This window comes from Spodoptera frugiperda, chromosome 8 (assembly GCF_023101765.2).
Source record: "Spodoptera frugiperda isolate SF20-4 chromosome 8, AGI-APGP_CSIRO_Sfru_2.0, whole genome shotgun sequence".
Classification (NCBI taxonomy): domain Eukaryota; kingdom Metazoa; phylum Arthropoda; class Insecta; order Lepidoptera; family Noctuidae; genus Spodoptera; species Spodoptera frugiperda.
In genome coordinates this window covers 9,133,063-9,159,465 of record NC_064219.1, presented here as the reverse complement: position 1 = coordinate 9,159,465, position 26,403 = coordinate 9,133,063, and the positions used below count along the sequence as shown (strand labels likewise).

Here is a 26,403-nt window from a genome sequence, read left to right as displayed (position 1 = left end):
AATAAAAAAATATGTCAAAGATAATGCACCACTTTTATTTGTTTAAAAGTATAATGAATAAAACTGAAATAAATATCATAATATAAATAGTTTCTGAATTAATTCATTTAATAATCATCCTATTGTACTATTTTCATATAAATTTAAGTAATCACATTGATAACAAAGCCAAAACTATACAAAACAAACCACGATTAGGTACTTTATAAACATGTCTAAACGTACCGACGTGTTCCACGCAACATATCACATGTTTAAGAAGCGCTACAGTTGCGCAACTTGTTTCACATTCATAGCCTTTTACCTACACATAAATAATATAAAATAGAGCCAACTCATAATCTCTAATTTTAATCCCAACATAATATTCACGGCACAGGACAAGCACAACCCACAAGCAAAGAAACGAGTGAAAATTAATCACAACTGTTGTCGTGTGGCGCTACAAAGTCTTTGAAAGCTCAGATCCAAAGGAAATACTTTAATGGTTCAATTGGCGAATGTTTAGGGAAAATATGTGACGAGGCTTCTCCTATTGAGTTTCATCACGTAGTCAGCTGGGCTGTGGCCTAGGACATCCTTAGCGTCCCTATCCACGCCCTCTCTGAGGAGGAACTCTGCCGCTTCTGGCCGATTGCAGAGCACAGCCTGGAGACAAAATTATGAGATTAGCAGCTAATTAAATATGTGGTAACGATAGTGTAGAATATGTACATTTGGGTACTCTTAACTATTATAACACCATAGATGAATATATTGTTATGAAGAAAGTATTGTTGATACAAAATAAACAATCCCTTTTTCCTTGTAATCTACATTTTAACGGAAAGTCCAGTGACTCGATTTCCAAGTAACCCGATGTTATTATAATAACTCACAGTTGAAGCGCTTTTGATATGTAGTAAAATAAACGGGAAATCGCCCAGAATACACAACTAGTGTTGGGAAAACTTACTAATTAACATCGCATATTAATATTGAGATAATAGCAAGACTATCTCAATCAAGACTGCCTCGTTGGTCGAGGTTCGATTCCCGTGTCGGGCAAAGTATTACTAGGGTTTTTTCGGTTTTTCGAAAATTTCTCAATAGTAGCACGGAGTCTGGAATTGTGTCCGGTATATGGCAATAGGTTCACCCCCTATTACATGGGACTTATAAAACAATTGGTGAAAATTGGGTGTACATTGTATAGCGGCATTACGTGCCGTAATATGCACCTCTGCCTACCCCTTCGGGGATAAAAGGCGTGACGTTGCTGTTGCTGAATAATAGCTAGATTTTTTATGAAACACGCCTGTAATCGAACAGACGTATTACCTGATGGTAAACAATCGCCGTCGCACAAGCACACTTGAAACACCAGAGGCGTTACAAGGGCGTTGTTGGCTTTTTGTGAGTTAGGATTTTAAGTGTTGTTGTTCGGGAACGGGTTGTTGCAAGTTGGTTTTCTGAGGGCCGTGGTATAACTTCAGTCGAGCCGGCTCATTCGTGCCGAAGTATGGCTCTCCGAAACTTATATTATTAATTTAAAAATAAACAAAAAAAATATCGTTTATCGTATAACTTGCTTACCTTATGTAATGGTGTCTGTCGAAGCTCATCCACTATGTCAAACTTGGCGCCTGCTAACTTCAACGACTCCAACTTAGATATGGACCCAGTTCTGATAGCTGTGGTCATGATTTCCGAGACCGGGTATATGTCGGCACTGGCCAAGTGAGCTCCACACTTCAGCAGTAAGTTGATGATTTGAGGATCTTCGCGTAACACTGCCGTGATGAGAGGACACTCGCCGGTTCTGTTTTAAACCAATAAATACATAATTAGTTTCTATAATGTGGACAGATAAGTTAACAAATGTGAGAAGGGAGGAAGCTATTATATGCCAAGCAACCAGTCGATCTGGAACTGAAGGGACTTATCTGCAGTATTTATTTAATAAGGAACGTTTCGATTTCCAAAGAAAAATGAGTTGTTTAAGTCTTTGACTGCCAATAGAAAACCGTTGAAGGCAAATCCTCCGCTAACGTCGGTCACCGGTGACCCCCGTGGCGGTGGCCGTGGTCACCAGGTCATTGAAAGAAAAAATATTATCGTTTATAAGCCCAGAAATAGTATTTACTTTGTTTCTTGTATTACATACCTTGTCTTGAAATGCACGTTGGCGCCATTTACCAGTAAACATTCGACCATTTGATGGTTTCCAGTCAGGATGGCTTCATGAAGAGGAGTCTTGCCCTCTGAATCTTCAGCGTTGACATCCGCACCCATATCTATCAAGAACATAAAGATATATCACTTTAAATACAACATATGAAAAAATCTATCTCGTAGGTCATAATTTTAAAGCATCTCATAGCAGTTCCAAAAAAAATAAATATTAACATAATTATCATTATGCTCTTTTGTGTCATTGCTCTTTAAAATAATGTAATATTATTAAACATAAATCGATTTCACATTTAGTCGATTATTCATTTCGATTGCGAGTGATGTTACAACAGTAGATAAGAAATGCCAGTAAAATTGAATGAAAGGGAAAGCCCTGTTATATGTGTATTATTATTCATTTTTATTGTAGATGTATAGATTATTGTAGACTAGCAAACCCGGCGAACTCCGTTTCGCCACCAATGATTTTCCCTGTTTTTCTGCTTTTCTCTTGAATTTTTCCTTGCTATAAACTTCACGGAGCCCGAGACCTTTCCAACGAATGCAAAACCGTGGAAATCGGTTCGTGCGTTCTGGAGTTATAGCGTCAGGAAGAAAAATATTATAGATCGAATTAGCTTCAAAACTGACGGAGTTTCATACAAACTTACTCCTCCCCTTTAAAACCCCTTAAAGGGCGAATTTCCAAAAAAAGGATAGCCTATATGTTAGCCAGGACTAATAGCTATATAACAAAAAAGTTTCATAAAAATCCGTCCAGTAGTTTTTGCGTGAAAAGCGAACAACAAACAGACAGACAGACAGACAGACAAAAATTTTTTAAATCATGTTTTTCGCTTCTATTGGTTGAATAAAGATCCCCCATCTTATTTTTTACTTAAATATCTGTAATGTACAGACATGGAGTTGTTATAATTTTATTATATGTATAGATATATACTAGTTATACATAATACTGGAGATATTAAACCTCAAGTTCTAACCTGAGCTTCTCTTTTGAAAATTTCGCTCTATTTCTAGACACACCCAGCGAAGTAGGTAAGTATGAAAACCTATATATTTTATTAGGAATCTAATAGTAATAGAACACAAATAAAATATTGAATTTTATTTTATTTTTTATTAAAATCGTTTTATATCTTTTATTATTCTTTATGATAACATATTTTATACATATATTTTAATTTCATGGTACTTTGGCACTTACAGATATATTATATTTATCAATAAGAAAATAAATCGAAATAGTCCGAAGAGTATATTACACTGCCTGAAGTAATAAATTGCTACTGACTTTACTGAAACACTGATAATAGTAGACATAATTATTTTTTATGGAATAGGTGGCAAACGAGCAGACGAGGTAAGTGATCAGCGCTGCCCATGGACAGCCGCAACACTAGAGAAGACTCAGGTGCGTTGCTGGCCTTTTATAAAGAAATAGACTCGTTTCTTGAAGGTTTGAAGGTCATATGGGTTCGGAAATACCGAAATAATGACAAGATAAATAAATAGAAACATAGAAAGAAAGAATATAAAGACAAACACGTTATATAATTATAACAATTATAATTAACTAGCAAACCCGGCGAACTCCGTTTCGCCACCAATGATTTTCCCTGTTTTCCCGCTTTTCTCTTGAATTTTCTTTGCTACAAACCTCACCTTTCCAACCTGCATGCAAAACCGTGGAAATCGGTTCGTGCGTTCTGGAGTTATAGCGTCAGGAAGGAAAACTCGACTTATTTTTATATACTAGATTAAATATACGTCATCCGTTGATTTGCACGTCGATAGTCAATTTGCAACTTCTGTCATCTGTCGCCACACCAAAAAATAAATACAAAGATCACAATACCTAACAGCTTTCTGACGATGCCCTCGTCTCCCTGCTTGATGCCGTACAGCAACAGCGAAGAGAACACGTTAGCAACCACTTCTGCCAGCTTCTTCGGTGACTGGATGTTCAGACTAATGCCCAAAGCCTCCTTGAGCGTTTGATCCTAGAACACAGGCAGGATTAATAAATAGGCCTAGCAAACTCGTTTTAAAATTATATTTTTAAGAGGACAAATTACGTATGGAATCGGATTTATCAATAAATTGAAAGAAATTGGAATGGAATTATCAATAAGCGTAAAGTAACCGCGGTAAAATTATACTTACTACAATAGACATAGAAGATAGATTGGTAAGTTCTCCTCTGATGTTCAAACACATCATCTGTAAATAAAAACTTTTATAAAGCAGACAAAATCATATCAGTACATCATACAAAATATCGTTAAAAAAATGTACTTAATGCAATATAGGTACCGGGCATAACTACAGACACACAACTACAGACTTAAAAAATAGCAAAACAATAAATGGAATCCAATTTTTCGATGTTTATGTATGAGCTTCACAAACTAACCTACAGCTGCTTTGATTACAAAGCCAACAATATAATATTCTATCTCTATATGATTTCCTTACTACTCACATCAACTTTCTGTTGGTAAGATAATTCAGTCTTGGTGAGGACGTAAGACAGCTTTGTGAGGGCAGCCTCCGGCGTCATGTCATACCCTGATATCACTCCTGCCTTCGCTATTGCCTGTGAGGAGTAATTGTAATTATTTACTGTAAGACCAAGTACTTATCAAACATTGCTCGATTGGCAACCAGCCTCTCACTCAATTCATACATTTTTTACGATCAATAAAAAAATATAATATATATAAATTATTGAAGTAAACCTTCTGTTCACTACTAGGTAACTCAGAAATCAAATCTACTCGCTACATCATCATCATTATATCAGCCACTGGACATCCACTGCTGAACATAGGCCTCCCCCAAAGACTTCCAGATAACCCGATTGGAAGCGACCAGCATCCAGCAGCTAGTTCAAATCAAAATAATAAAGAATTTACTCATTATTATTTTGATTTGAAATTAAAAAATTAGATAGGAAACTAATTGAAGTCAATGACATTTTTTCTATTGAAAGTAACTTACTTATTTATATACTTTTCTTTAACAATAACTTTAGTACGAAGTTCTTTATCTTAACCTTTTTTATTAGAGGTTATCTCCGGGTAAAAAGGCCAATGCTATAACAGGAAATTACTGTCCCACACGGTGACTTTGATTTCATCATAATATAACCCCTTTTTATTATTAAAATAGTTTTGTAAACTCGATTCTAGATAAAAGAGTTGATCAAAAAGTCGTTTGTTTGATGTTCGGAACAAATTTATTCAGTTTATCGTAAATAAAACAAGCTGACCGACGCTGACCACCGACTGAAATACGTATATCTCAAAAATTCAATTAAGGCCTATACCTACCTATGTATATTTAGCAGTGGATAGAAACAGGTTGATAAAGATGATGACTGCCATTTGCCCTCCACAAAACTTCAATTGAAACTTGAAAAATATATTGGGAGATAGTATTCTAATTATAAAAAGCTGAAGAGCTCTGATAATCAGAATACTATCTCCTTGCAGTACTTTGAGGGGTCAAAGACCTGCAATCGTGCTTACCCCATATATTGACTGTACCTCACCTGCCCAGTCTTGTAAAGTGCCGCCACTGCACCAGTAGTGCACTGAGTGATGTTCACAATGATCACTCCTCTCTTCACAGCCCTTTCTATCACAAGCAGAATGTCGTGCCTAGTTGATGGAACATTGCCAGCGCCGAATGTCTCCATCACCAGACCTAGGGGTTATATGAGTAGAGGAAATAAAGTCAATTGCAACATCACGCATTTTATCCCTTTTATACAATGTACATCCACTTTTCACCATTTGTGTTATAAATCCCATGTAAAAGGATGTGAGCCTATTGGCATATACTGGGCACAATTCCAGACTTCCTGCTACCACTGGGGAATTTTCGAAAAAAGGAAAAATCCCAGTAATACTATACGACCAATGAGGCCAACGAGGAGAAATAAAGTCAAATATGATAAAATGCATATAACATGACATCATCATAATGCCAGCTTGACAGAGTAGGCAAAGGTATCCAGTGCCTACAGCTATTCCTGGATCATTTTCCTTGCCTTTGTATAAAGTATTATATCACTAATAAACACTAAATGCATGCATGTCTCATCGGTAATTTATAAGGACACCTTTTATTAAAATAAAATGAAAATATAATTGACATTGAAACACATTACGGTCCTCCAAACCACGAATAGCAAATAGAAAGTACACCGTCAGAAAAAAAAAATCGATTACCTTGAATAGGGTGCTGGCAAGCAGATTTCACGGCTTCTGTGCTGATACTGGGGAACAACCTGAGATGAGCAACGTGCTTCGACATCATGGCGTGGACGTGGAACTTCTCGATGACAGTCGGCTTGAAGATGGCAGCCTTGTTTACCTCCATTTCCAGCCCGACCTTCACGATCGGGACAGCGTTCGGAGAGTCAAACGCGAAAAAATTGTTCACGGATATCTTTCGCGTTCTATAACAGATAGAAAAAAATTGTTAGTTTGTTTAGTCAGTCACGAAAATTAATTATTAAAAAAAAACGCCACGCCTTTTATCCTGAAGGAGTAGGCAGAAGTGCACATTACAGCGCGTAATGCCGCTATACAATGTACACATATTTTTCACCATTTGTGTTGTGAAATCCCATTTAATAGGGGGTGACCCTATTGTCATATACTGAGCTGTCACAATTCCAGACTCCGTGCTACCACTAAGAAATTTTCGAAATACCGAAAAAAGCCCGGTAATACTTTGCTCGACCTGGGAATCGAACCCATTTGTCCGGCAGTCGCATTTGCGACCACTCGAGCAACGAGGCAGTCAACCTATAAGTTGATGAATTATTTATGGGTTCATATAATAAGGTAAACATACCGGTTCCCCCGAAGCAATTTGCCGTAGAAGAAGATGGTGACTTCGGGGATGTGGTAACCCCCTGCGATGATGAGAGATGACACGAAGTTGTCTACACCATCACTCCGAGGTTCGAAGATCGGAATCTATTAACAAAACATCTTTTAGCTAATGAAAGCAGTCCGCAAGGTGGCTAACAACAAGAAGTTGGAGAGCAAGCTGGATTACAAGCCTGTCTAATTATTTTATACCCATTATTATATTATTGTGTCGTTTTACTTACTAATATAGTTATATTGCCTTCGTATTTAGTATTTTATTTATGTACTAGCTTCGTTCCCGGGAGTTAAAGCTGTATACACTAGCATACAGTTACTACCACCACCCACTAAGTTCACCGCATATTTTTTTTTACTTCTAATACATGCCACATAAGCGTAATGGTTATAAACACTTTCACTTCTTTAATCAGTATTGCATTATCTAATAGGTAATTTACTTGATTGATGTTATTTTATTACAGTGGTGCAACAACCTATCTACGGTATTATCGCACCGTCAAGGTCTTAATCGGAATTTGTTTCGTTCAACAATTTTCCCTTCACGTATTAACGATTTCTTGAAAGATCTTCAATATAAGGATTATCTCTCTCGCTAAAAATCTTTATCAAAAATACGGCATGGATCCCATAATTCTGAGATTTCGTAAAGCACGTGTTGATTTTGCTAAACTATTTATTTATTTGTTTATTTATTAAGGCTTACCAACTACGATACATAGAGCCAATCTAAAAAATATGGGAAACAACAGTTAGTGTACGCTCTTTTATTGCAAAGTTGATTATTTTTTATAATAAGGCTGTTAAATTGATCTCTCACTTTTGTAGATCTCTTGTTTCCAAATAAGATTTGATTTATTAAAACATTTTAATCCTGACTTATTTTTCATTTTTTTTTAATTCAGCTTTTTCTGATTCCGGTACTGATACCGGAATTCCGGAATTGAACCAGTAGTATCATCATTAGATATTAAATGCCCTAATCAAAAACCTAAAACATACATGTGACTTTCGAACATCACTCCTTTCCACTGTTAAAACTAGGAAGGACTACAAAGGCTATAGTTTAAAAAATATTTGTATATATGTAATAGGCGTTAAAAAACTCAGTAGACGTAATTTGATGACCATCAATCTCTATCTGTACAAGCATGTCAAAGCTTCAATTGATTTTATCAGGTCAATTAATTTAAATTTTGTAACAATTGAAGATACTTAGTACCTAATACGTATCTATTATTGTTAATGAAGGTCGCTTCATTTATTAAGCCAATAAGTTTTTTCATTCGTTCGTTATATAGTTATAATTGCCAAATATGCGTTGATTTTATGTTTATTCAGATGTTCACAATGAAGATGTATTGACTATTTTAGATTACTTGCGCCACGCACGTATCTACAGGGTGGACAAGAAAGAGTGCGTTTACTTATCCAACGAGAATGAGGTAAGGCCCAATAATATACCTTTACTTTTATTATAACTTTCGTGAGACATACTAAATTAATTATTATTTAAAGTCAGTAGTAGCACGACAATCACCGCATCGTGTGTCACGGAATGCTGCTCATGAATATGAGCCTCTAGCATGGCTTGAAACTAGTCGAGTTTCTCGTCAAACAGTTACATGAGTAAGCCGATAACATAATAATTAATATAGACCTTTGCTTCGGGCGTCACTGAAGAGTTGTCAGCAAGGCACAATCAGATCAGATCAATGATCTTACCTGTGAATGTAGATAATCTTACCTGTGAACCAGTAAGTACAACAGCTTTGCCGAGGTTTTCAAACATGAAGGAGAGAGCTGATGCTGTGTAGGCCAAAGTGTCTGTGCCGTGAAGGACCACGAACCCATCATATTGCTCGTAATCACTCTGCAGCAAAAACAATCCCATAAAGATACATAAAATATATTACAATATCAAGAAAAACGCCAATAATCAATATTCTAGCATTTGTTTGTGAAATTATTACTCGTTCAAAATCTAAAGATGGTCGAATTTTCTATAACAAGATATATATTAAGTATTTTAGTGGAAAATTCAAAAATGTTTTCTCCCGCCATGGCTGCGATGAAATAACAGACTCTTACTGACTAAAAACCACCCGTTCCTACTCCTGCTTTTCGAGCCGGAGCCTTGCCTTTCGAGCCTTCGAGTCCCGGCAACCCGATAAGTGTACTTCCCCCATCAAGAAATAAAAAGAATATTTTACCTGAATATCTTTGGCGATTTTCACCCAATCCGCTTCAGTTATATCAGATGAGTCCAACAGCGGGTCGTACTCCTTGATGTCGTACAGAATTCTCCACGATACGTCATCAGTTTCTAAGAAAAATTCAACATTATGAATAAATAATACCTACAGCAAGTGTGGGAGAGCCATGCTTCAGCACGAATGGGCCGGCTCGACCGGAGTGATACCACGGCCTCATAGAAAAAAGACGTGAAACAACGCTTGCGTTGTGTTTCGTTGTGTGAGTGAGGTTACCGGAGGCCCAATTCCTCCCTTCCCAATCTTCCCAATCCCCGATTCCCGAACAACAACCCTTAAATTCCTAACCGCCAAAAAGCCGGCAACGCACTTGTAACGCCTCTGGTGTTTCAAATGTCCATGGGCGGCGGTAATTGCTTACCATCAGGTGATACGTCTGCTCGTTTACCCGGGGTGTTTCATAAAAAAATATATACTAAATTGTAATTTTGAATTTGGAGGTATATTCTTAAGAACTTACTTGGTAATACATAGAAACTTTCCAAACTTTTGTCCGCTGGCGACGCTTTCATGATTTTCTGGTGATAATTCTCGTCATGAAGCTGTGGATATCTTCGTATCGAGGGCTTGAACATGTTTTTGCCCGGTGATAGTCCTGCGAACAACAAATCAAATATTACTTATACATATTATAAATGCAAAAGGTTTGTGAGTTAATGTGTATGTGTGTATGTTTTTTAGTCAATCACGTCAAAACTGCTAAAGGGATCGGGATGAAATTTGGAACATAAACTTCCCCGTTTATGGTCCGGAATAACACTTAGAACATTTTTTATCCTACGGGAACGCGGGCGAACCCAATACACAATATACCTAGTACGAGTACTGCTTAGTCCAGTCCTTCCAGCATTGGATAACAATAATCTATTCAAAAAGGATAAACCATAATATATCATAGCTTATGAGAAGAATGTCTCCCAGACTAACATAAAATTGCATGAAAACACTGTGTGTCCAATCGAATACATTTCCTATTTTACGGCCACCATGACCTACTTCTGAAAAAATAATGGCGCTAAACACTGTAACAATGTTTACTAACCACTGTCGACTTAAAGAAGTATGGGGAGTTGGTATACAAGGGTAATTAAGACCACATATTTGTTTTCATTTTGGCTGACAATATACGAAATAAATAGGCGAAATAGGCGCAGTAGTTCGTAGTACTTCAGAAAATCATTTTATGACTTCTCCCGCCTTGGGTGAGGCGAGATAGACTGTCACACACTTAATAAATAAAACTACCCCGTTCCTACTCCTGCTTTTCGAGTCGGAACCACGGTAACCCGCTTGGCAGTCCGCATCTTCGAGTGCTTTTCATAACACTGGATTCTCAATCCAGTAATAAATTCCGACACAATGATGAAACAACTCAACACTTCATAAATATTGCATCAGGTGGACGTATTAATATTGCATTAGTAACCAATGATTGCAATGTTCCGCAAAATAAATCATTTCTTGGAATAATATAATTTGTTCGCCTTACGGGAAAGGTTATTTACGAAGTACTCTCGAAATGTACTTAACTGTATCATTGATCGAATGGCCGCCAGCGCGACAAAGAAAAGCATGAAGTCTCGGATTCAATTCCAGGGAAAGGCAAAGCAGTATTAAGTATTATCTAAAAATCTCTTACTGGCATGGAATTTGATGAAATATGTTCGGAATATGGTAATAGAGGGTCTATTTATTAATATTTATCTCTCGTGCCAATAACATAATTGGCGAATAGCTAGTGTTACATCTATTACATATGTGCACCTCTATATCTAACCCATGAAGCAAATGCTCTTCAGAAAATATAACAATGTCTCGACCTCACTTCTGCTTAATCAGGCGGCAAAAAGGCATGATGTTATGTTATCTCTAAACGTATACTCTATTAACCCCCTATGGTAGATTTCTATAATACTGCACGGCTGGAGGCAAATTGATATTATTAAAGAAGCAAGTAGATACTACAGCAGCTGTATTATACAACTGGATGGTACTTATTATATGGATCTCATAATACAAGTGGCGCAAAATGAGCAACTGTGTACAATATTACAAATTAGATCAATGATCAGGGCACGAGTCGAAGTAAAGTTAAGTGTACTGCTCTTGGCTATGTCTTTGTGCAATCCAGAAATTGTTGTTCCGGGACAGGGTGTGATGTGCATCTAGATCTGTATTTTTGTAATTAATACCCTCGTGGTTGGACACAAATGAAAATTCAGTGCTATTACTGAGATAATTTTGAAAGGACCCCAATTTTACTTTACCTAGACCTAGCAATCGATAAGAGTGGGTCCCCACTCTTATTGATTCCTATCCCCTATAAGAAAGGGGTTTCTCACCAGCAGCATTTGCAACCACATAACCAAAGAAGCATTAGGTAAAATGCTATTAGGTATAAAAATGGGAAATTAAAGAGTAATTATCGCAAAATTACTCTTTTTAATTAAATATCTATGGTAATTACAAACCTAGGCGACACGTCATTAGACAATGTACAATCTAATTTCCTTATCAAAGTACACAATCTTCGCATAATGAGATTGAAGTTTAAGATTGTGATAAGAGAAACGACTTGTTTATACTCTTTAACTAGTAATTAAATGAGAGTGATAGATTACTTACTGAATTGGTAAGCAGAGGTAGATGATTACAAAACCTACTCTTTTCCCATTAGTTATGGTTAGAGAATGCAAATCCGCTGTGTTTTCAAAATCCGGATTTTTAAGAACGGATTTTTGGTCCAATCCGGATTATCCGGATTTTACGGATTTTTCATAAAAATAAACAAATCTACTTATAGTATAAGCGCTGGCAACGTTTTTGAGAGAGCATTTCAAGAAGGCCAGTTTTTAGATATATTATGTCTCTCAGTCTCCCAGACATCATACGGGCTATCTGGCACCTGGTAGTCGTTGCGTTCATCAGTGCGCATCGCATTTGTACAGGTAAAATTTCAATTTTTCAAACCATTTTAAGAGGTTATTTTTTATTATTATTATTTTTATTTAACTTATAGTAACATGAATCTATTATTGCCAGGCATTTTTATTGTTGTTTAAGCTATGCCAGGCGCCAATTCTGAATAAAAAAAAAAAAAAAAAATTCAAATCATTTTAGTATGGCTGAAATTTTAGTATGATGTTATTTAAGTAAGAAAAGACCCAAAATTAATTTGCCAAGCAGTTATTCGGTTGTTAACCTTCAGCCAGACCGATCTAAAACTGAAAAATGATGTAGTATCATTTCGCTTGGTCTAGAAATATTTGTCGAACGAATTACAGAGAAAGGGATTAAACAACCGGCCAAGTGCGAGTCGGACTCACCCATGAAGGGTTCCGTAGCAGCAAGTAGACGACAAAATAAAAAAGTTATAAAATAACTTGGTTTTACATAGTGTTTTTATGAACGACAAAGTTATATTTGTGGTTTTGGAAAATGTTTTATTTCTTAAAAACTAATAATGGTATCTCGTTCAAACCAATTTTAGTTGAAACATTTTATTGAAATGTATAGCATATATTTTTTTTTAATTTCCTCACTCTCTTATTTTAAAAGTTAGAGGGGTACACTCATTTTTCCACTTTGGAAGCGTCTAACTTTCAAACGATTGATTTTGACGAAAAATGGCTTTAGGAACCTTAATGTCTTTTTTAAAGACCTATCCATAGACACCCATTACGGATATGTTAGCTGAAATAATTTTTTTTTAAGTCAGTTCCATGTATGGAGTGGCCCCCTTAAATTTTTAAATTTATTAATTTTTATTCAAAATTCGAATAGCGGTTACCGAAACACATCAACCTACAAAGTTTCAACTTTGTAGGCCCAACAGTTTGGGAAATAAATGGCTAAATAATAAATAATAATTTTTTTTTACAATCGTTCTGGCTGAAGTTTGAATTACTGCTTGGTAAATTAATTTTGGGTTTTTACTTACTTAAATAACATCATACAAAAATTAATTGATTAAAAAATCGATTATAGATACAATGTCAATGTAAAACCAAGTTATTTTATAACTTTTTTATTTAGTCGTCTACTTGCTGCTACGGAACCCTTCATGGGTGAGTCCGACTCGCACTTGGCCGGTTGTTTAATCCCTTTCTCTGTAATTCGTTCGACAAATATTTCTAGACCAAGCGAAATGATACTACATCATTTTTCAGTTTTAGATCGGTCTGGCTGAAGGTTAACAACCGAATAACTGCTTGGCAAATTAATTTTGGGTCTTTTCTTACTTAAATAACATCATACTAAAATTTCAGCCATACTAAAATGATTTGAATTTTTTTTTTTTATTCAAAATTGGCGCCTGGCAGACCTTAAACAACATGAAAAATGCCTGGCAATAAGAGATTCATGTTACTATAAGTTCAATAAAAATAATAATAATAAAAAATAACTTCTTAAAATGGTTTGAAAAATTGAAATTTTACCTGTACAAATGCGATGCGCACTGATGAACGCAACGACTACCAGGTGCCAGATAGCCCGTATGATGTCTGGGAGACTGAGAGACATAATATATCTAAAAACTGGCCTTCTTGAAATGCTTGTTTTTTCGACGTTGCTAGCTCTCGTACCATTATGTCAGTTCATTAATATGAACTTTCTTATATCCAACATCAGAAATCAATTCAGATCATCAGTAATGAACCTGTACTTCTTAATACACCAGAAATAGATCCATTAGCGTCCGATCCAATCGATGTACCAAGCTAAGGAGATTTTCTCCAAAATCCAGTGTTTCTAGCAGTAACTAGGCAGAAAATTATTTTTGAGCAACTAATAAAAAAAAACAAATTAAAAACGAAAACAATAAAATATCCTAAATAAATGACTGATTAGGAATAAAAAAAAAACTAAGTACATAAAAAATCGAATTACCAAAAATTAATGTAAATAGCTGATTGAAAATTATTAAACAGACCACCTACTCCGGTGCTTGAATCCGAAGTTTCGTTTAATCTTTGGCCGTAGGTTTTATTGATTTACTAATAGAATTACTTCAAATAACGTTGTATTTTTAATTTCATATCAAAACCTATTTATTTATCTTCATTTCATGCGTTCATTTTTTTTTAATGTTAAATGGGCCGACGTTTGGCCGCTATCTCGCCTGATGGTAAGTGATGATGCGGCCTACGGTGGAGCACGTCTGCCCATAAGCAACCTATTCACTCGGGCTTTGAAGACACCCAGGTTATACCCATCAGGAAACACAGACTCCGGCAAGGAGTTCCACTCCCTAGCAGTTCGCACAAGGAAGCTTGAAGCGAAGCGCTTCGTGCGTGTGGGGGGGATATCCACCATGACTCGGTGACGCCTCGCCGATTGTCTTGTGGTTCGATGATGGAAAGGACGAGGAGGAATCAAGTTGTGCAATTCCCCCGCACACTCTCCGAAATGTATCCGGTAAAAAACGGAAAGGCTTGCGACCTTGCGCCTGTGTTCAAGGCTTTGAAGACGGGCCTCCACAAGCGCATCATCATTGATGAGCTTCTTGGCACGCCTTTCAATGTTTTCGAGCGCATCCAGCTGGTATTTAGCCGAGCCGTCCCAAAGGTGAGAACAGTACTCCATACATGACCGAACCTGCGCTTGGTACAGGCTCAGCAGTTGTTTCGGTGTGAAGTACCGTCTCACCCTCGAGAGGATACCCAACTTCCTACCAGCCAAATGCGCCTTCGACTCTATATAAGAGCCGAAGTTTAGCGTTGGCGATAGAGTTACGCCAAGAAGCTCTAGATGATCCGATATTGGAACGGATACATTTCGGAAAGTAGGAGCCAGCGGAAATTGACTTTGGTTCCCGAAAGTTCGCAATAAATAGAATTGTAGATCATCCATAATTAGCTATTAATGGCTATTATATAAACTGCTTTTAATCGATTATTAGACAAATGATATTAACCGGAATATTATAATTGCCCAACACTAACCCTGGAGGACGCGAGCCGAACATACGCGTGATAATGTCATTGCGAATTACGATTTCTTATTATTCAGAAAATCCGCGGATTTGATTTTCGAATCCGGATTGATAACTCGAGTAAAAATGTGCGGATATCCGGATTTTTCGGATTACGGATAGTCCGGATTGGATTCCCTAGTTATGGTACTAATCTATTATGGAATGTCACATAAAAATTATGAGTATTTTCGCCATTATGAGAGTATAATTATACATAGAAGTTGCATTTCAATGAATCATGCTTGCATTAATAATTATCAGGTTTGACTAAAGAATAGGCTTAAAGCATTTTTTATGATAAAAGCCGGTTAATACGCAGATAGATCACCTAATGTTAAACAATCGCTGCCGCCCATGGACACTTGAAACACCAGAGGCGTTACAAGTGCGTTGCCGGCTTGTTGGGGGTTAGGAATTTAAGGGGTGTTAGGCAATCAAGAATTGGGAAAATTTGAGAAGGGGGTAATTGGGCCTCCAATAACGTTCCTCACACATCGAAACACAACTCAAGCGTTGTTTCACGTCAGTTTTCTATGAGCCAGCCCATTCGTACCGAAGCATGGCTCTCCCGCACTAAAATCTATCTATTTATTGAATAGTAAATACTACTACTCGCACGCAGATCTTCGTGTACATATTTTATCTCAATAATATAACGTAAAGAGTAAATATTTACAATAATATTTTTACCCTGTTTCAGCCTTGAGACGTACCTACGTTATAGTATGTGGTTAAACTAAGTTATGTAATTAACTACCTTGACAGTTTAATGGAGATTGTAATCGTGAATTGTTCAGCAAGATTAAGTGAAAGATGGTCATCAGACGCAAACATGCACTTTTTTATGAAATAGGGTAAACGAGCTTACGGCTCACATCATGGTAAGCGATCAGCGCCACCTATAGACACCAAAAAAGTCACAGGTGCGTTACCAGCATTTTAAGAAGGAATACGCTCTTTTCTTGAAGGTTTGAAGGTAATATCGGTTCGAAAATAACGTCGGCGACAGCTCATTCCCCAGTTTTGCTGAGCGAGGCAGAAAAATTCCTTTCGTGCATACCTAATACGTTTTATTACATTTATGACATCACAAGCTTTTAAGACTCCGTTTCATTAAATACTGTTTCGAAACTAAATATTAATTCATACACTTTTACGTAGATTAAAATCTCTCTAGGGTTTAAAATAGACATACTAGATGAAGCCTATTGTAGGTACTCGTAATAAAAACTTGCCTATGTTCATGTCGAACAAATTGTCAACAAACATGACGCGCCCCCAATATGTGTAACAAATTAACATTTGTACGTCAAACGGGTAGTATTATTGACAATACGTAACATACTTATTAACAGGATTAAAATAACGTCTTCAAATATGAGATTCATAACATAAGTATGGTCTGGATAAAAGAATAGAAAAATAGAAACAAATAAGAGGTGCTATGGTGGCATAAAGGAAGAGGATTAAAAAATTAAAAAACCCGACTGCATAAAAAACACTTTAAATAAAAACTGAAAAGTAAAAAACAAGCTTAGTCTAAAAGTGTAGATAGCAATGCTATTACCACAAAATTAAATAATTTCATAATCAATACACAAAAAATAATAATCTTATGCGAAACATAATTGAGTGCAACAGTCGGGACCCATATTGAATGATTATAGTCTGGTTTATTTAATGGATCCCGACTGTTACACTCAATTATGTTTCGCATAAGATTATTATTTTTTGTCTATTGATTATGAAATTATTTAATTTTGTGGTAATAGCATTGCTATCTACACTTTTAGACTAAGCTTGTTTTTTACTTTTCAGTTTTTATTTAAAGTGTTTTTTATGCAGTCGGGTTTTTTAATTTTTTAAATTTATTTATTTTTATTTAACACTTTTTAGTTAGTTATAATACGGCTATGTGTTTCTCAAGATTTCACCCGCGACACGAGAGAACTACTTCCAATACCAAGATAATAAAAAAATAACACACGTCGATCCAGTTATTTTAGATTGATTGCGTAACACAAAGAGAGTAAAGGAATTAGAAAAAGAAGAAGGATTAAGGGCAGTAAAATTTACTATTTACAAATTTCGTAAACGGTCTAATTCTTTAAAAGAATTTTCGTCGTGTGGACTATTTAATTATTTTTTTTTGGATCTTTTATTGTGAGGGGTTTTTGTCCGTAATAGTATTAATCCTTATCCTTTTAAATAGTCTATTAATTTTCTACATTAAGGGCGGCTTGCGCATCGTCGCTAAATACAGTTTAAGAACGACGTAAACGCATTTAGTCTGCTAATTACATTTAGGGCGGCTTGCGCATCGTCGCTAAATACAGTTTAAAAGTGACGTAAACGCATTTAGTCTGTTAATTATATTTAGCGTCTTGCACAACAAAAATTTAGGCACTAATCACGTTTAGCGAACTGTCAAAGTTAAATACCCAAAGATGGCTATTTAGCTTCGCTAAATACGTTTAGTACCAATCGCGCGTCATCATATTTATGTAGGTTATAGACATTTTACTATTATTTTATAAAAGATTGTAAAGAGGTCGGTAGGAAGTTTGTAAGATGGATTTGTGGGAATTGTATTCTGACGACGACGAGAAGATTATAGAATATATTAATAGACCGAGGGAATTGTTTGAGAGAGCAGACTTATTTGGAATGTATTCGAACCACAAATTCTTCAGGTTTCGTCTAACGAAAGAAACCACTATATTTTTGTTACAGCAAATAGCCCCACATTTAAAAACCAGCAACAAGTAAGGAAATGTACTTTTATTAATGGATATGGACTGCCTCGTTGGCCGAGTGGTTGCAAGTGCGACTCCCGGGTCGAGCAAAGTATTACTGGGCTTTTTCGGGTTTTCGAAAGTTTCTCAGTAGTAGCACGGAGTCTGGACATGTGCATGTGATAAGGCAATAGGCTCACCACAAATTATATGGGACTTACAACATAAATTGTGAAAATTGGGTGTAAACATAATGTGTGGCTTAAAGGCGTGACGATATGTATGTATTAATGGATATTCAATAAATAGTAATAAATAAAAACTAGCAACAAGTAAGGAAATGTACTTTTATTAATGGATATTCAATAAATAATAGCTATTTTGACCTAGTCATTTTGCTTTTCACTCTGTTTTATTTGGTCAGTCTTTTTGCACTCAATAATATGGGTGTATGGTTCCATCGCTGCAAGCAGTATTATCAGTTCTTCTTTTGTAAAATTAGGCCCCCGGGCCCTAGAAGAAACACTTTTTTTGCCATGGTAATTATGACTCAACTAAAATAATTATTAATCAATAAAAAATACCACGAGAACAATTCACAAATCACAATAGCACAATGTGTGACAGCTCGGTTGACTTGATGTGTCAGTTGAAAGTTCGTCGGTCCATATTACGCATTTTTGTTTTAAGAAATGCAACAATTTTGCTCTAAGTCAAATCTACAACGCACGAAAGTGTAAAAAGGAACGTAAGAAACTGCATTACCGACTCTCTAACTATGATTAGTTAAATTACCATCCATACGGACATGAGCAAGAGATTTTTAATTGTATTTAGGTTAAACATATTTAGCAAGATAAACACATTTAACTAAATTCTGTTTAGACCAAATGTTGCGCAAGCCGCCCTTAGAGTCTTGCACAACAAAAATTTAGGCACTAATCACGTTTAACGAACTGTCAAAGTTAAATACCCAAAGATGGCTATTTAGTTTCGCTAAATACGTTTAGTACCAATCGCGCGTCATCATATTTATGTAGGTTATAGACATTTTACTATTATTTTATAAAAGATTGTAAAGAGGTCGGTAGGAAGTTTGTAAGATGGATTTGTGGTAATTGTATTCTGACGACGACGAGAAGATTATAGAATATATTAATAGACCGAGGGAATTGTTTGAGAGAGCTGACTTATTTGGAATGTATTCGAACCACAAATTCTTCAGGTTTCGTCTAACGAAAGAACATTTAAAAACCAGCAACAAGTAAGGAAATGTACTTTTATTAATGGATATGGACTGTCTCGTTGGCCGAGTGGTTGCAAGTGCGACTCCCGGGTCGAGCAAAGTATTACTGGGCTTTTTCGGTTTTTCGAAAGTTTCTCAGTAGTAGCACGGAGTCTGGACATGTGCCCGGTATAAGGCAATAGGCTCACCACACATTATATGGGACTTACAACATAAATTGTGAAAATTGGGTGTAAACATAATGTGTGGCTTAAAGGCGTGACGATATGTATGTATTAATGGATATTCAATAAATAGTAATAAATAAAAACTAGCAACAAGTAAGGAAATGTACTTTTATTAATGGATATTCAATAAATAATAGCTATTTTGACCTAGTCATTTTGCTTTTCACTCTGTTTTATTTGGTCAGTCTTTTTGCACTCAATAATATGGGTGTATGGTTCCATCGCTGCAAGCAGTATTATCAGTTCTTCTTAGGCCCCCGGGCCCTAGAAGAAACACTTTTTTGTCATGGTAATTATGACTCAACTAAAATAATTATTAATCAATAAAAAATACCACGAGAACAATTCACAAATCACAACAGCACAATGTGTGACAGCTCGGTTGACATGATGAGTCAGTTGAAAGTTCGTCGGTCCATATTACGCATTTTTGTTTTAAGAAATGCAACAATTTTGCTCTAAGTCAAATCTACAACGCACGAAAGTGTAAAAAGGAACGCAAGAAACTGCATTACCGACTCTCTAACTATGATTAGTTAAATTACCATCCAAACGGACATGAGCAAGAGATTTTTAATTGTATTTAGGTTAAACATATTTAGCAAGATAAACACATTTAACTAAATTCTGTTTAGACCAAATGTTGCGCAAGCCGCCCTAAATGAAGATAAAATTTGCTCTTTACACTGTTTCAAAATTACTACTATAGTCCAGTCATTTGGTAGATAAAAAGGGGGTTACCTGGAATGTTTTCCGGGAGTTTTGAAAATTGGTGAATTTATAGATTTGGGTATGCTCTTTTCGAATTTCAACTTTGCCACCTCGTACACCCGCCGCTTGCGCCGCCATATTGAAAAAATGGCGCCTAAAAACGGTTTTTTATTAATATCTCCGTTCCGACGCATTTTACGAAAAAATATTTATCTACAAAATTAAACTAGAAAAAATTTCCTACAATTTATGTATTGATAACTTTTTCATAAAACCAATAGTTTTTGGCGTACGAGCGCCGCAAAGTATTATTAGTCCAGTCAAATTAGGATTTCACCTCGGAATTTGAGATACCCAACTGTAATTTTGTATATACTTGTGTATTGACTGCCTGAAACTTGTCTCAAAACCTACATATGGTAGGGTGTAAGCAACTATTAAATTTTAAGGTCCAAAGGTCCCAAAAAACGTTTTTTTGCGCTTTTTTGGAAATATCTCATTTCCTATGGGTTTTTGGTATTTGCATTTAAAGCCAATATTGTAGAATACAAAATTCTCTACAACTTTTGTCTAAACTTTTTTTTATACGGTGCACCGTTTCCGAGATAGAGGGCGGAGAGCGCGCGGTCACTGCACCTCTTCAAAAAAATTTTTTTTCGTCTAACCTATCCGTGATGGTTGTCTATGGATAGGCCATTAAAAATACGTCATGGTTCCTAAAACCATTTTTCGTCAAAATCAATTGTTTGAAAGATAGACACTTCCAAAGTGGAAAAATGAGGTCTATCGAATGTGTCCTGCCCTCTAACTTTTAAAATAAGTGAGTAAGAAAACTAAAAAAAATATATGCTGTAGATTTTAATGGAAACTTTCAAAGAAAATTGGTTTGAACGAGATATCATCATTAGTTTTTAAGAATTGATACATTAAAAAAAACACATTTTTTGTACACGTGGTGGTGCAGATAAATAATACTTTGCGGCGCTCGTACGCCAAAAACTATTGATTTTATGAAAAAGTTACCAATACATAAATTTTAGGAAATTTTTTCTAGTTTAATTTTGTTAATAAATATTTTTTCGTAAAATGCGTCGGAACGGAGATATTAATAAAAAACCGTGTACAAACAATGTGTGTTGTACAAACACGGGAGTTTCGGTAGGTTCCTGCTTCTGATGTTATATGTGTTATGTTATATGTTCCACTGTGTCCTCCGGGCGGTCTTCGCAGTGATGACAATCGGGCGTTTCCTCCCGCCCAATCATAAACAGGATCCTACCGAAACTCCTGTGTCCGGTAAGCACCTGCGTCAGGCGGTAGGTGAGGACGCCACGGCGCCTCTCTAGCCACTCCTCAAACAGGGGACTTACCTCTGCAATGACAGCGAGCCCAGCCCTCGGTTGCGACAGTCGTTGCTGCACAACACACATTGTTTGTACGCGTGGTGTTGCAGATGAATAATACTTTGCGGCGCTCGTACGCCAAAAACTATTGATTTTATGAAAAAGTTATCAATACATAAATTGTAGGAAATTTTTTCTAGTTTAAATTTGTAGATAAATATTTTTTCGTAAAATGCGTCGGAACGGAGATATTAATAAAAAACCATTTTTAGCCGCCATTTTTTCAATATGGCGGCGCGAGCGGCGGTTGTACGAGGTGGCAAAGTTGAAATTCGAAAAGAGCATACCCAAATCTATAAATTCACCAATTTTCAAAACTCCCGGAAAACTTTCCAGGTAAAACTACCAAATGACTGGACTACTAGTTTTAGACAAAAAACGGTCTTTACAGTTGACGCGTCGCATGGGCTATAGGTAAACGACTATGTAGATAGATTCCTTATTTAACGTTCAGCAAAGCGAGGGCGGGTCGCTAGTCCTTTATTTATAAATAAATTCATTGTAAATAATTTAGTTAAGACGTACTTTTATTATCACTTTTCACTTTTAAGTTCAGACACCGCTAGTCAATCGCGTCGCGTAGTACCTATACGAGTATTTAGTTTGGATAATAAAGAACATAATTGCACATAGTATTTTTTTTCTATATGTCAGTGATATACCTTTTTGGAATCCTCATGATGAGCTCTTTAATTTGATACCCATATTGTAGCAAATAAAAAAAAATTTTTTTTTTACTCCTATCTAGGGCGCCTCACGGCCGCCATGTTGGTTTTTGTTTTACGCCACATATCTAAGAACACTTGGGTAATTAAGACGAATCCAACGATACCCTGATTGTCGAAATCCATCAAGCCGTTTCGAAGAAATGAGGTAATAAAGAATATTAGGCTCATACATACAAGATACGCGCGAAAAACATAACCCTTCCTTGGCAGTCGGGTAAAAAGATTGAGTAAGGTTCGACAGGAAAAATATATAAGCAATTATTCGGAAACCATTTTTTTAAAACTTGAACATAATGCATAATATAAATACATTGTGTCTCGCTTAGATCTACTTTTTGGCACAGCTCGGGTTAATGAGTACTAAATCTGAAAACCAAAAGTCAAAGAAGTTACAAGCTTACTTAGCTTGTTCTATACAGACAGACAAACGAATCAGTGCAGGTGTCACGGCGTCTAAATGTCTAGAATACGTAGGTACTTACTATGTAGTATCGATTTTATAAACCTCTAGCTCATTTCAACTATTACACTAATATGGACTTTAAAGCAAATGGTATAAGAAACAAAGTAAAGAAGTTAATGAAGATGGAAGTTAAGAGGATTGATAAGCATAACCAGTCGAAAGTGGAACTCATGAATACGTTCTTTATCTATTCATTAAGATACTATTACACATAGGTAGGTACAGTACTCTAAAATAGTATACTACAAGGCGTTCTATTGAGGATGCTCATAGATGTTCAAAAATCGAACGCATGCCGATTCGTAAAATCGTAAGGGCCGACGCCCACACAATTAAGTTCTTTTGAACCTTATTTCAATGACTTTAGAATTTATGTTACTTTATTTTGATACTACGATGCCGCGGGATGCCACGGGATGCCACAGCACGCCGCGGGATGCCGTACTGTGCCATGCCGTGCCGTGCCGGCAGTGGGCGCCGGCCTTAAGCATGCCCGAAATTAGCATGCTAATTTTGAGCATCATTCCGACACACATGCTACCAAGTGACAAGTGTTCCATTGAAGTATGCTTTCGGTCTTGAAATTAGAACGAATAATTTTTATTCATTATTTTTAAGATTTTCTAATACAACAAATACTAAAATGTAGCTTATTGTAATAAAGGGCTTTGTACACTCAATATCTACTTTTTACCCGACTGCGCCAGAAGGAGGGTTATGTTTTTAAGTAAAGATTTCATTAAAACAAATTTTATCATCAATTGTCCACATTTCATTGTCATTAGTCCTATAGATATATAGATAGCAATATAATTATTACCATGCAATCAAATGTATTGTATAGGTACCTACTTTGATCAGACTTAGTATTAGAGAAATAATTCTCAAAACAATGGGCCGATATGCACTAAACTGTACTAACTAACTGTACTAAGTAAACTACTAAATTCGTGAAACGAAAAGAATTTCTTCGTTAGAAATTCTTACTAGATAAGTATTTTGTTGATATAACCGGTACATTATATCATGTTATAAATTGTTGATACTATTTTTATGCCAACAAGTTCAAGTTCAAACAATATGTAATAGATACGATCTACGAATCATAATAAACAAGACCTTTTTTCATAGTTATAACAATTATACAATATTTATAACTTACTTATAATCAAAATAACGATTCTTCGTGAGAGCACTGAGAGTACTTAGGTACATTTTTGTTAACTCCTGCGGGAAGTAATTATTTAGGAATCCGAAAATTTCTTCGGATTGTATCGCATTAAAACATATTTTTCTCAAACTTCTTAGAATAATCTTTCATCTATCAGAGGTTATTCGTTATTCGAAAACATTTCGAGGCTAATTTTAATTACCCACACTTCATTTTTCATATTAGATCAAATCAATTCACGTGAATGTTCCGCGTTGGTTAATACAATAGGGAAATTTTAAATAAATACAATATTTATTTATGTTTAACATATCATAATGTAGTTCTGGAAAACCCAACGTTGTTTGTTCCCTCTATAACAACTAGATAAAGAAGCACGTTATAGTATTCGAAAGAGAAACAAAATGACCTATTTTAATCGTATGCTCAAAATAGGACAGTATTTTTAGAGAAACTCCACAAAACTATTTAGTTCAAAGACTCACCATCATCGGTCTTCACCATGCCAATTGTGCCACCAGTGTATATAACCAAAACACGTCTGTCTCCCACTTCATGAGCCCTTGACAACCTTCTCCCCGAATTATACCCCACATGGAGATCCGCACCAAGTTTCATTAAATCGATACTATTCAACTTATTCAAATCATCACCGTTTACCGCCATTTTTTGACAGTTCTACTTTTTTTAACGAACTTTATTTCGCGCAAACGCTACAGATTTATACAGCCAACGGTGCGTTCCACGCGACACTGAAACTCAAACTGTGCGACTGACGACTGAAACCGCTTCCGAGACTCGCGTTATCGGCGCGCTGATAAATATAAGATGGCACTTACAGCTTCTTTAGTAATGCGACATTTCCAGTTTAGATTCTTATGACTGCGTGATTTGATTGGCCTTGACATTAGACCTGCTTGTGCTCAAATTAAGAGATAAACTTAACAATGATCAAAATAGGTATTTATCTCCTAAAATAGCACGGAGGTCAAAATCTTTCGTATCAAATCTTGTGATATGAGCTTATGTACTATGTAAATAAAGATATAATATTAAACTTACACCCTAGTAACTAGGATATTTTATGTAATTGTGATTTAACAGTGATCCCAATTTTATGGGGTTTTGTAGGCAAATTATGGGCTCAGTATTTCCCGTAATTTCCATTGAAATTTTTCAATTTCTTTTATCGTACGTTAACTACATTTCCGAACCGAGTAGATACCACAATTAATATAAAGAAAAAAATATTACATTAGAGGCATCCATACACCCAAACAACTAATAAAGAATACTAAATATATTAATAAAGAAAATACATAAAATATTTATGAACTTAGAGAGCCTGTACTTTAAATCTTAACAAAAACTAGTTATAGCAATGATTGCTATAATACTAGATATTAAACCCTAGCTGATATTGCATAGCAACAAGTGCATTTGAGCACGTATAAACGCTTTCCGGATATTTGAGACCTGTTTTTCCGCAATAATACTTATGTTAAAGAGTTTTTTTGTATAAATATCTTGTCCTATAATTAGTAATAAGTACTTATAGTGCTCCTCTCGCCTGTGATACAGGATATATTGATCCTAGCCCAGACATTCTAAATTTGTAAGATCTAAGTATTATTTTAATTAAGATGTTTATGTGTACCTTGACTATCTTATTACAATGACTGAAGACTTATTAGTATAATTGTAGGGTTAATGCGATCTGTCTTATTTGATTAAAATAAACGAAATAGCTTACCTTCATCCGTTTTTACCATTCCAATTGTGCCACCGGTATAGATAACTAATACTTTCTTTTCTCGTTTTAAATCGTAACGTTTGGGCTTAACCCACTGTTCAACTCCTTGATGTCGAGTTACCACCCATCTATCTTCTTCCATATTTTATGAAATATTATAACATAGCATATATAACATGTATAAGTCTAAAACACAATAAATTTTTCGAAGAAAAACTACTCGTACTTGTGAATTTTAATAAATATTTGTTGTTAAAAAAATACGATAAATATTATGACACTACAACTTTTCAATTTTGACAGATTATTTTTTTAAGATCCGTTGTCTTTTTGCTGAGGAAACTAATGTTGTTAGTCCTGTCATTGAGACTAAAAACTACATGGTAAGATAAACGCATATTAGGTAAGCGTCCACAGGTCCGCATCGGACGCATCGCACGCAAAGGATTTTAATTTGTCTTGTATAAAAACTCATACAACTGCGTTCACTGTTCCGCAGTATACGGACCGTCCGACCCAGGACGTCAGACGAAATGCCGATGCCAAAAATCCGAGTGTGAATCGCATTGGCAATCCGATTGTTAATACTCGCCTGGACAATGTAAACACTGCCGATACAGTAGACGCAGTCTGA

The 26,403-nt window shown here is 35.8% G+C and overlaps 1 protein-coding gene across 2 annotated transcripts; it reads right to left on the bottom strand.

The window, feature by feature from the left end:
- Positions 1-14: 14 nt before the first annotated feature.
- Positions 15-25,970, bottom strand: LOC118275713 (L-asparaginase 1). Of its 2 annotated transcripts, none has more exons than XM_035593777.2 (13): positions 25,770-25,970; positions 9,816-9,950; positions 9,296-9,408; positions 8,830-8,955; positions 7,045-7,169; positions 6,414-6,643; positions 5,732-5,886; positions 4,661-4,774; positions 4,342-4,398; positions 4,034-4,178; positions 2,147-2,276; positions 1,576-1,801; positions 15-648 (listed from the first exon to the last, which is right to left on the bottom strand). In XM_035593777.2, exons 1-13 carry the CDS (start codon positions 25,909-25,911, stop codon positions 505-507), a joined length of 1,842 nt encoding a protein of 613 aa, XP_035449670.2. In that variant the 5' UTR covers positions 25,912-25,970; the 3' UTR covers positions 15-504. The 2 variants fall into 2 exon arrangements, with proteins under 2 accessions (XP_035449670.2, XP_035449669.2); XM_035593776.2 differs by lacking the exon at positions 25,770-25,970 and adding an exon at positions 24,502-24,816.
- Between the last annotated feature and the right edge of the window lie 433 nt (positions 25,971-26,403).